Raw genomic sequence first — 13,002 nt, forward strand, 5'->3', positions numbered from 1 at the left:
CGTACTGACATATACTTGGTATTAATGAGATTGTTTATTTGAATTTAATTCTTTCAATTAAATTATATGCTTATATACATTTTACTAAAAATAAACAATATATACAGGGTATCAGTGCAATTTTCTGCCAAAAATAACCATAAGTAGATCTCTATAAAAAAATTAAAAAGTCATGTACCATTTTGAAAACCATGTAAAATTTCGAAATATTAATTAAAGAATATCGGCTAATACATGCAAGTATAAATGCGATTATGATTCTGCAATTAATTTTCTCTGGCAAATGGTTTTCTAGAAAAATTGTCTTTAAAAGTCTTTTAAATAAAACTTTATACAAAAACGGAATATGAAAACTAAAGGAATATAGGAGAGACCGGGGACAAAAGTAACAGCGTCATGAATAAAATAAGCCTCCTACTACATAATATATTGAATAATTTGTATCATATGTTCAAACACGAAGGCACCGATTTTCTTCCTTTTCAGCTCTGCGTATAACCTTTTAAATACTCTTAGGTATGCCAACAGAGCCATCAGTTTATGGTAGTCTCTTCTAGAGATAAGTTCGCGATCGATTGCTTTTCTTGCTAAATCTGGTATTAAACCTGGCTGATTGACATAATTGGAGCATTAAATATATAATAAAATATTTATCTTTCTTTCTTTAAATGTGCATACAAAATTGTGTGAAGTAACAGGTAACGCTTTTATTTTATAAAAGACATTTTTCTTAATTTTCAAATCGATTTCATTTTATTGTAAATATTATTTTTATCTTTTACATACATTACAGTTAATAGAAATGAAGACATATACGTTTGTACTGTAATAGCATGTTTCAACCATTTTGACATATAGAAAATGTAAAATTTATGAGCTAAATTTCTTTTTGACATTATAAAATTATTGTGTAATTAATTTTATATTATTGCTATAAAATTATCTAAGCTATAAAATACTATCTTATTATCTAAGCTATAAAATTATTTATCTTAAAAACCTATAATACTTCCTCTGTATTGTTTTTAAAATATTTTTTATAATGAATATCTAGGCCCAGTAGGTTATGTTAATTTAAATGCGTAATGAACGAATGAATAACTAATAATGAATATGTAACATTTTATCCAAAAAGATGTGTTATAAAAATATTAACATAATTGTTTTCAGAATTTTGTTCGAATGTTTGATACAAATCGCTATATTATCAAAATTTCAAATATTTGATAATATTTGATTTCCGTTCTGTGTTTATATGTTTTTAATATATTTCTTACTTAATGAACAGATCGATCTTGAAAATAACATGTTAGTAAACATGTAGTCTATATCAGATATAAAATCGCATTGTTCAGAATATATATTCATTTCTCATACATTTTAATGCTTACATTATATATATATATATATATATATACTGAATTATATAATTGCACTAGAAAAAATCTTAAACATAGCTAAATTGAGATAAGTAAGAGTTACGTTTATTGTGCTTATCCTACTGGAATTATATAAATACATCCCTTATGTCTCCTAATATTTAAATCCGAGAAAAATATTTCATATGTCGTTCCAATAAGTTTTACATTTATCTTTTCTATCAATTATTTTTATTTATTAAACCAAATTATTTTAATTTCTTTTTAAATTAACCGTATTTTCTTATGAAACGTTAGTAAATTCTCTTTAACGTTTTTTTAACACAAAAGTCGGTTGAATCGCATACTCTTTGTAAGCAAACCTTGTTTTTAAAGCAAGAACGTTTTTTATAGATATCCGAACGAAATTTAACATGACATTCTTAAAACTATTATTAACTAGTAGTATAATATACATAACCATAATGGCAATAGCGAGTTCTATCGCTAATGAAGAATCAAAAATCAAAGGAGTAGAAACCGATGAAGAATCGAAAATCGCAATGCCCAGTGTATTAAACAACAAATCAAGCAATATATCAGATTATATGTTTCCAATACATTATAATATAAAGATAATGTTAGAGACTGATTATCTTCAGAGCGTATGCATAATCACTTTAAATATTTCTTATGCAAAACGATACATAAGATTTTATGTACCGGATGCAACATTTATAGTGTTCTTAAATCTTACATTAAATCAAAATAATGGTACGGTTTATGAAACAAAGCACACAAATATTACTAAAAACAATATTGTCGTGCTCGATTTCGGTGATGTCTCGTTTCATGGAATATACGATTTGTATATAGAGTACATAATCTCAATTTATATCGTAAGGGAATCTTTCGGAACTCCGTATACAAACGAAGATGAAGAAATAGAGTAAGTAGAAGAATATATGAAATATCAAAAACAAATTGTACATTTGTGCATTCTACGCTTACAATTACCTAAAATTAGTCATTATCTAAAATATATCATTAAAATACGGTAGATGGTTAATCGCAACAGGAGTCCAGCGAAGAAACAAGTATCAAACGAAAAAACAGCAAATGTTTCCATATTGGGACAAGCCAGAATTAAGAATTACTTTTATTATTTCCATAATACATTATCCAAAATACGAAGTTTGGTCAAATATGCCGATACGAGATATTGAATTGACGGACGATATAATGATGTGGACATTTTTTAACGTCACTCCTTTAATCTCCATAGATAGAGTAGCATTTCTGGTATCCAGTTTTCGTCACGTCATCCTCTCGGATAATGAAACAATTTGTTCGTCCATAACGTACAGACCACAATCGGAACCGCATTTAGAATTTGCGAAAACTGTTATTTCTTCCACCAATGTATACATGCATAGATGGAATATTTGGAACAAAGAACTTGCGCCGCTAACCTCTGTTTCATTAGAAAACAAAATAGATCATGTCATAATTCCGGATTTACAAAATGAAATTGAACAGACTTTTGGTTTCATTTTTTATCGGTAATATATATAATTAAAAATGTAAATATATTTTAAAAATTGTTTTAATTACATATTAAATTGTAATCTATTTACATAAGAAATTATACTAATATCCACAATTTTTTATACATATTAATATAATTATTTTTAGAGAAGCAGATATCACTTATAATGAAGAATTAGATCCTGTCGCATACAAAACGATAATTGCGCACTTAATTGCACGTGGGATGGTGCAAAAATATAGAGGAAATCTGTTCAGACCAACTTACTTATGGCCTCATACATTGTTAAACGAAGGATTTAATATATTTTATTCAGCACAAATTATCGAAAAGGTTATTTTATTAATAATGTTATTACTATTTGAATACGCAGTCAAATGATTAATCGTTTAGCAATGCAGATAATTGTTAAATATTCGTGCAAATATTCTGTTTTATTTCTTAATTATAAGTAATAATAAGAATCCAAGTCTCCAAAATTTCAAAAATCCAATGAAAGAAATTTAATAAGAACTAAGTATGTATATGTTTTTGTATTATAATTATCGCAGAAAAATTTACATACACAAACACACATACAAATTTTATTCTTAACAATGGCATATAATAAGCTAATTTTAATATGCACCAAAAACTTTTTCTTAATGATTATTTTTGATAAATTATGATTATATCGAATTGATTTTAGGCTCTGCCAATTTCCCGAATGATGGATCTGTTTGTAGTTCAAGTTCAACATGAATTACTCTATCTAAATACTTATGTTGTTATAAATTCTACTGTAGAAAATAATATAGGCTATCCTGAAAATTATATACAATCTTCTCTTTCTCATTTCAAAGGTATGCGTATAACATTGCATAATTAAACAATTAAATAATTAAATAATAAGTTAAACAATTAAATAAATTTTTGAATGTTAATTTCATAAGAAATGAGAAAAGTCATTTATAAACAAAAAAACCTCGTAAGAATTTTATGGAAGATGAATTCTGAAGTTTGGTGAAATTTGCACAAACTCTGGAAATAAATAATTTGTGATCAATCAAAAGTCACATTAATCGCAATATCGTTTGCTAGTGCCATTTTGTCGCTACAAATGTTCAAATGTCGAAATAAGGCGTTATTTTATTACTACTAAGGAAAAATAAATAATATATTATTGAGTAGAATCACACACAGTTGTTTATTTTTATTATTATATAGGTATTATTATATTTACGTGGAAAATATATACATAAATGTGTATATAATAGGATGTCCATAAATATCCCATCTACTATATTTTAGAAAGGGAAGTCTACTATATTCTATCTACTATATTTTAGAAATTTCAAATATTACGAAAAATCAAGAAAAGATGTTTAATTATTTTGAGAGGCTAGTCTTTAAAGCATTTAGAGAAATTGTATCTCTCTCCTATCCGAAGAGGGATATTTAGGAAAAACCTATATAATAATTATACTTTTAACTAATTATATTTTATATTTCAAATATCAACTAGCATGTTGGCGACGGCAGCGGTAATGCTACACATACATTTTTTCCATGTAAATATATTATTATAATGTATAAATAAAAATGATCAACTGTGTATAACATTCTAATATATTATTTACTTTATTTAATATATTATTTATTTTGCCTTAGTAATATTGAAATAACGTCTTATTTCGATATTTTAATCCTTGTAGTTTTATTTTTGGATAATTTTATAATGTATAATTTTTTTTTAAATCATCATTGTACATGTTTCTCTAAGATTTCAAAAAATCATAATAAAATATAAAATTAACTGATTCCTTATAATTGTCTATTTAATATATAATTTATTATTTTTAACAAATTTTTTCTCATTCACCATTTATCTATTATTACAAATTGTTTTGTTAAAATGTATTTAACAATTTTTCATAGCTGCTTACTTTGATTTAATTGCACAAATTTTGTATGTGATTTATTTAGTTTCATTAGTTATTAGTTATTAGTTATAGTATTACAAATATATTCACAAACTTTTATTGCACATTTTAGTAGAGGGATTTTAAATATATTAATTTTTTTTCTTTTAAACGTTATAGGATCTATTATATGGCGCATCTTAGAACGAATATTACCACTTCGTATATTTTCAAAGGGATTGGCGAAATATTTTAATAATCAGTAAGTATAATGTATTTTAATGTAATAATATACATCATAGAGGATAAAGAAAAAAAATCAAAATATAAAATAAATTTAATAATATATTTCCAGTTTTTTAATATTTAAAAGACATAGATATTTAAAAGCTTAAATTCATACTGCTATTTTATATTTATGAATTTTTGTTAAGATTGAATTTCAACTTTTTTCTTAATAAATATATAATAGATATTCATATTTTCTTAATAACAAATAATTCAAATGGAATAATTTTGAGAATCTAATTTTACAAACATAGAATATAAACACTTTTTGTAATATAAAAATTAAAATTATTATGTATTCAGTCACGACAAATGCTAACATAATTACTAATGGATATATATATATATATATATATATATATATATATATATATATAGTTTTTAAATATCTTTGTCTTTTAAATATTAAAAAGTTGGAAATATATTATTAAATTTATTTTATTAATTTATATAATGAGAAATAAATAATAAGAAACAAGATCATAATTTACATACACACACACATGTGTGTGTGTGTGTAAATTATCTTTTTTCTTATTATTTATTTATCACTTTTAATATAGTGTTAAAATTATTATAATTTTAAATCTTATAGACTTAGTAAGCCTGAAGCAAAAACTGCCGATCATTTATGGAACGCAATGAGATCCGAGCTGTTTGAATTGAATTATATGTATGATTTTAAAATAAAAGATGCGATAAATTCGTGGATTATGCAGAAATATCCTTCCGTATTGAAGGTGACGCGAAATTATTCTACTAATGTTGTAAGCGTATCGGTAGAATTTCGCAACAAGTTAGATGAGAAAAAATATTATATTCCTGTTAGTTATACTACGGAGTCGAATCCCAATTTTACCATAACTTGGACGGATATTTCGGTAACACCATGGATATCAGAAACTGACAGTAATAAGAATACTAATAATTCTCATAATAACTTTATTTGGCTACATTATTTTACAAAAACTGAATTCTCTCTTGAGAAAAATCAATGGATTATTTTCAATTTACAACAAGCTGGTAAATATTGAAACATAAATTTACATCTAAATTTACATATTGAATATTAAATTTATATTATATATTATATAATAATAAATTTACAATTATATTGTATATAATTTCAAGTATACATATTTCAATATATAAATACATATGTTTGTATAATTACATATATATATATATATATATATATATATATATATATATATATTATGTTTGTAGTCGAAGCCATTTTATGTTTGCACTAAATTGCATATTCAAATTCTCAGAATTGATCAATTATTATACATACATATATACATATATGTATATATATATATATATATATATATATATATACATATACATATACATATATGTATATATATATATATATACATATATATATAAACTCAGGGTATTAATGAATATCTGTTATAAACTTGTAGGGTATGCAGAGAGTTTAAGTAAATTAACTTTTAATAAGAAACTCATTTCCGAAAACATACCGTTTGCGAGCTGCAGACTGGAACTATTGGTATATTCACTATTAAGAATAATGACTGGAACTATTGGTATGTTCAGTATTAAGAATAATTCTCATAATAACTTTTTTTGTTTACATTACACTACAAAAATGTTTAGCAATGTTAAACCAAATGACCACAATAATTGCTCATAATGACGATCATTAATTTCGATGCAAGAATTGTACCTGCGAAGCATGTATTGGTACACTCTTTTCAAAATGTTAGACGTCATTTGAATTTCTTGTTGTCATTACGAGCAATTAATGTAGCCATCTATTTTGACATTGCTAAACATTTTTGTAATGTAATGTAAATAAATAAAGATATTATGAGAATTATTCCTAATAATTATCTTTCTAATACTAACAGTTCCAGTCTGTATCTCGCAAACTGTGCGTTTCAGGACATGAGTTCCTTATTAAAAATTAACCTTGTTTGAACCCTTTACATACCGTAGAAATTTGTAACAGGTATTCATATACATATATGTGCATATATATATATATATATGTACATATATACACACATGTATATATGTATATAATATACCATATACATTATATGTATATATTTATATATATATGTATATATATATATATACAGGGTGTCCCTAAATTCGCGCCCACGGAGTACAAGGCGTGATACTTTAGGCTAAAAGAAATAACTTTTTCCTTTAGCAAAATTGCGTGCGATAAGTAGTTTTTGAAGGAGAGCAGGTTGAAGTAAACCAATAGGCGTTCTGGTGTAAGTGGCGCTCAGGGCCGGCGCGCGCGCTTCACTCACTTGTATCAAATTCTTGACTAGTATTTACAAATAATGTTAAAACATTAATGCTTTGTTATAATTAGTTTACTATGAATTTATTTTTATCTTAGTTATGATTTTATTTTAATTATACATATAATTAGTTAGATTATACTTAAGACTCAAATAATAAGAATCAACTTGAATACTGAACCGTGATCTTTTTCCATATTGTATTCTTTAAAAAGTGAATAATTAACAAAATAAATATTGCTTTTATTTCTTACGTAATAAAAGATAAAAGAATGTCTGATTTCGTAGATCTATCTGAAAATAGAGACAAATGTAAATAGTAATGTGCTTTGCGAGCTAAACGCGTTTCTATTCTTCTAAATTTTTTTCTTTTTTCATCATTTTCTTACATTTTGAAAAATTTTCTACATTTTGAGTCTTAAGTATAATCTAACTAATTATATGTATAATTAAAATAAAATCATAATTAAGATAAAAATAAATTCATAGTAAACTAATTATAACAAAGCATTAATGTTTTAACATTACTTGTAAATACTAGTCAAGAATTTGATACAAGTGAACGAAGCGCGCGCGCCGGCCCTGAGCGCCACTTACACCAGAACGTCTATTGGTTTACTTCAACCTGCTCTCCTTCAAAAACTACTTATCGCACGCAATTTTGCTAAAGGAAAAAGTTATTTCTTTTAGCCTAAAGTATCACGCCTTGTACTCCGTGGGCGCGAATTTAGGGACACCCTGTATATATATATTTATATATACAGCAAGCATCTTTTATTATATCTTGTATTATATATATGAGTTTTAATACATATATATATGTATACATATAATATATATATATATATATATATATATAACATAAATTATATATATATATATATATATATATATATATATAACATAAATTATATATATATATATAACATAAATTTTAATTAAAAATAGTCATAAAATGTATTAAAACTCATATATATGATATAAGATATAATAAAAGATATTGCAAGAATAATGAAATTTTAATGACATATTTGAAATTTTTATTGTTTGCTGTAATTTGTAGAATTGCTGATACAGCCTTCATGTTAAATAATAGAAATGGGAGATACAAACTTCTCTAATAATAATAATAATATATTTATTGTATAATAATATGGAAATATGTTTAACATCTCGAAATGTGTTTATAACTAATATATATTATTTGGAAGTATTTAATAATCAACAAAAATAATTTATTTTATTACAGGATATTATCGCGTCCATTACGATACTGCGAATTGGCTAAAAATTGCACAATACTTAAATTCTGAAAAATATAGTAATATACATGTTCTCAATCGAGCGCAAATCATTAATGATGCGTTTCATTTTGCGATAGAGAAGAAACTTGAATTCTTGATATTTTGGGAACTCGTTTCTTATTTGGCACAGGAAACAGATTATATAGCATGGTATCCTATGTTGAAAGCATTTGAAATTATGTCGAATATCTTCCCATTCTTGGATTTTTATCCTGAATTTAAGGTATATATATATATATATATATATATATATATATATATATATATACAGGGTGAGACAAAAGTATGGAAACCCCTAAATTTTTCGAAAACTATGCATTTTAGAAACAAATGTTTCAGACAAAGGTTGTAAGGTTTCAAGTAATGCATTACGTAGCAATATCAGTGTAACCTTGAATAGCACCGTCAAGGTCACATAAAAATCACTTTGAATTTTTTAAATGGAATCCCCTATTTTTCATTGCATATTCTTGTAGCTTATCTCGAGAGCTTTCCAAAACACTATAATTAAGTACCTTTTTATTAAGTACTTTTTGAGTTATAAGGCTTGAAATAATTTCTTAATTTTACATAAACCATAAAATATCTAGTAAACCATTCATTTTTCGATTATCTTACCTTCATACTTTTATGTACAAAATAATGAGAGGAATCAATTGGTGTAAAGAAAACATACAGTTGTTTTTAAGAAAAAATATGGAATTGTTAATTGTAAATTACATATTTTTTCTTAGAAACAACTATGTGTTTTCTTTACACCAATTGATTCCTCTCATTATTTTGTACATAAAAGTATGAAGGTAAGATAATCGAAAAATGAATGGTTTACTAGATATTTTATGGTTTATGTAAAATTAAGATATTATTTCGAGCCTTATAACTCAAAAAGTACTTAATGAAAAGGTACTTAATTATAGTGTTTTGGAAAGCTCTCGAGATAAGCTACAAGAATATGCAATGAAAAATAGGGGATTCCATTTAAAAAATTCAAAGTGATTTTTATGTGACCTTGACGGTGCTATTCAAGGTTACACTGATATTGCTACGTAATGCATTACTTGAAACCTTACAACCTTTGTCTGAAACATTTGTTTCTAAAATGCATAGTTTTCGAAAAATTTAGGGGTTTCCATACTTTTGCCTCACCCTGTATATATATATATATATATATATATATATATATATATGAAATATATAACACAAATATGTAACATTAGCGCTTTTTAAAATTAAACTTCTGAATTTTGTAACAAAAATAATTAAATATTAATGTATAATTAATTTTTTTTGTTTAATTCACTACATATACCTATTTTTAAAGGAATTATTATGATATGAAATCGTTGTATTATAAAATAGATAATTGGTGTAATGGATAATTTTTTTTATAAAAGAATTTTATTATATATATATATATATATATATATATATTTATATATATAATTAAATAATATATATATATATAATTAAATATATAATATAATTAAATATAATTAAATAATATATATATAATTAAATATATATACACATATATATATATATATATATATATATATATATATATATATATATATTTAATTATTTTTGTTCCAAAATTCAGAAATTTAACTTTAAAAAGCGCTTATGTTACATATTTGTGTTATATATCTTTTCTTTACATTTAATACAATTACATAAATTTTGAATATTTCAAGTTATTTTTCTTTAATAATAATACATTAGTATTTACGTGATAATTGATGATCAATTGTGTAATTAATTTTTAATATGTTTTAGGAAATTATAGAACATAGTATATGAGACAATTATTTTTCTTATATTAATTATCTTACGTAGCATTTGAATATTTACGATGTTAAAAATATACAATACATATACGATACATTTTGTAAAGAAATTGACTTATATAATTTTACAATAATTTTTTTTACAATATACAACACATAATAGTTTAATATACATATAATAATCCACTTGTAAATACTTGTTTAATAATAAAAGAAATGGATATTTAAAGTTTAAAATATTTACAATCTATATTTGATATGCCACATATTTAAATTAAGGAAACATATTAAAGTCGATTCATCAATCGATACATCAATATGCACAGACTTAAATATATATACAGAGTGTCTCGTAAATTTTGATCGCGCGTACCTCGACTCTTGTTTCTTCATGACTATGCGACACTCGCCGCTGACACACCTACCGCGCATATCTTACAATCTAGCCTCGCGAAACGCGCGTTTATTCACATTTTTAATTAATATTTCAATAAATTATTGCGAAAATTGTAAAATGGTAAAGGACCTTTGTGTTGAGTTTTTTGCGTTTTATCCACTCACGTGCGTTAGCACAAACTTATGAAACACTTTGTATATGAATATATATATGTGTTAAAAATTCATTAGATGATATAAAATCCATACCTATATAGATAATAAAATACATACACAATTATTCACACACAAATAAGAAATTCTAATAAATCTGGTTATTATAGTATTGATGCTATAAAGTCACATAAATATTAAAAACACATATAACAAAATTATCTAGGAATAATGTTTATTTGCGCGTACATTATATGTGTTCTTGTGAATAATGAATAAACTAAATATAATAATATTTATCAATTTTTAGGGCGTGCTAAAGTTTGATTTTATGCAGAATATTACATCTAAATACGGGAATTTAGATGACGAAAATAACGTCAACGATCATACTAAATGTTTGAAACAAGAACTTGCAAAGTGGGAATGTATTATAAATGAAAAGCCTTGCGAAGAAAAATCTAAGAGACATTTGAAATGGCATCTAGCAAATCCTGAAGAAAACAAGTAATTCTTTTCATAATATTCAAAATATTCGATTCTTTTTATAAGAACATTTTTTAAATTCTCCATATGATTGGGAAATTAGTTATCACTTATATCAAAAAATTATTTATAAAACACTAAAGAAACTATTAACACAATTTTGTTACAAGATTTTTACTTCTTTTTTGGACTATCTTCTGTAGACTTTTGCCTGGCTGGAAGAGATGGACATATTGTAATGGTTTGAAAACGGCAGATCATTATACATGGAATAAAGTTTTTACTAATTGCATGGAAGCAAATGATACAATTTTAGAATGTCTGGCTTACAGTAAAAATTTTGAAATTATAATCAATTATTTAGAAATAAAAATATCAGAAATTGTATTTAAACCTTCGTGTAATGTATCTTATCTTCCATTTGAATCGATAGAGCGAACTTATGACTTAACTGCTAATATTTTCCTTTCTGTTCTTGAGAGAAATACTAAGTACATGCTTACAAGTTTATTAATTAATTACGAAACAATAAGACACAGGTGACGATATTATTTAATCAAGATATGCTACACATAGATGTGAAGATTTATTGTACAAATTAATTATGATATTGTATTAATATTCTTTATAGGAGGGTCAGTGATATTGTAACATTAATTGTTATAATTAACAATGTGTATGCTAAGGAACAGTTGGGCGAGGTAAATTTTAAATAAATCAAATTTCTATTTTATATAATATTTTTCTATAATTCTGTTCATAATTATACTCTGTATTTTTCTGTGATAGTGCAATTATTAAATCCGAAATCATTTATTGATAACAATTATTAAAATAATCCATTTCAGATAAAGAAATTTGTAAAAAAGAAACTGGAAAATTCAATCATTCCTAATGTTGAATACAAGCTAGAAACACGTTTGTCGGAGATCGAGAAACAGATAAAATATTTTCAGTTTTTATTCACATAATTGAATAACTAGATTTCTAAGATACTGAGTGTTTAGGCATTATAAATACAGCATAAATGATTGTGATAATATTTATAAATGTATATACTTAATTATTCACTAATGTCATATAAAAGATAATAATTTATTTAATAAATGTCTTTATTCACATATTCACGGTCTTTATTCACATAATTGAATAACTAGATTATCTAAGATATTGAGTGTTTAGGCATTATAAATACAACATAAATGATTGTGATAATATTTATAAATGTATATACTTAATTATTCACTAATGTCATATAAAAGATAATAATTTAGTTTAATTATTTAATTAAATATTAATTGTATTTAACCAATATAATATTAATTATACAATATAATATTAAAAATATTGTATAAAAATATTGTATTATATAATATTTTATAAAAATATTATATTATATTACAATATAATTCATATTATGAATATTTTTAATATTATATTATATTACATGTTATATTGTATTACTTTTCTGTATTACAAATTTAATACA

At 24.1% G+C, this 13,002-nt stretch overlaps 1 protein-coding gene across 1 annotated transcript; it reads left to right on the forward strand.

Moving 5' to 3' along the window:
* The first annotated feature begins 572 nt into the window (after positions 1 to 572).
* Positions 573 to 12,530, forward strand: LOC112638976 (aminopeptidase N-like). Its single transcript, XM_025411662.1, has 12 exons — positions 573 to 698; positions 1,773 to 2,307; positions 2,420 to 2,920; positions 3,054 to 3,240; positions 3,596 to 3,749; positions 4,989 to 5,070; positions 5,692 to 6,119; positions 8,637 to 8,914; positions 11,338 to 11,534; positions 11,717 to 12,052; positions 12,145 to 12,214; positions 12,362 to 12,530. Exons 2-12 carry the CDS (start codon positions 1,793 to 1,795, stop codon positions 12,482 to 12,484), a joined length of 2,871 nt encoding a protein of 956 aa, XP_025267447.1. The 5' UTR covers positions 573 to 698; positions 1,773 to 1,792; the 3' UTR covers positions 12,485 to 12,530.
* Positions 12,531 to 13,002: the final 472 nt, after the last annotated feature.

This window comes from Camponotus floridanus, unplaced genomic scaffold (genome assembly GCF_003227725.1).
Source record: "Camponotus floridanus strain SB8 unplaced genomic scaffold, Cflo_v7.5 scaffold415, whole genome shotgun sequence".
Lineage (NCBI taxonomy): Eukaryota > Metazoa > Arthropoda > Insecta > Hymenoptera > Formicidae > Camponotus > Camponotus floridanus.

Excerpts from the sequence above, each read along its gene's own strand:
- LOC112638976 (XM_025411662.1), top strand. The coding sequence starts at position 1,793 with ATGACATTCTTAAAACTATTATTAACTAGTAGTATAATATACATAACC. Across the intron at positions 2,921-3,053 it reads TTTGGTTTCATTTTTTATCG|AGAAGCAGATATCACTTATA; the intron begins GTAATATATATA and ends AATTATTTTTAG. Across the intron at positions 8,915-11,337 it reads ATTTTTATCCTGAATTTAAG|GGCGTGCTAAAGTTTGATTT; the intron begins GTATATATATAT and ends ATCAATTTTTAG.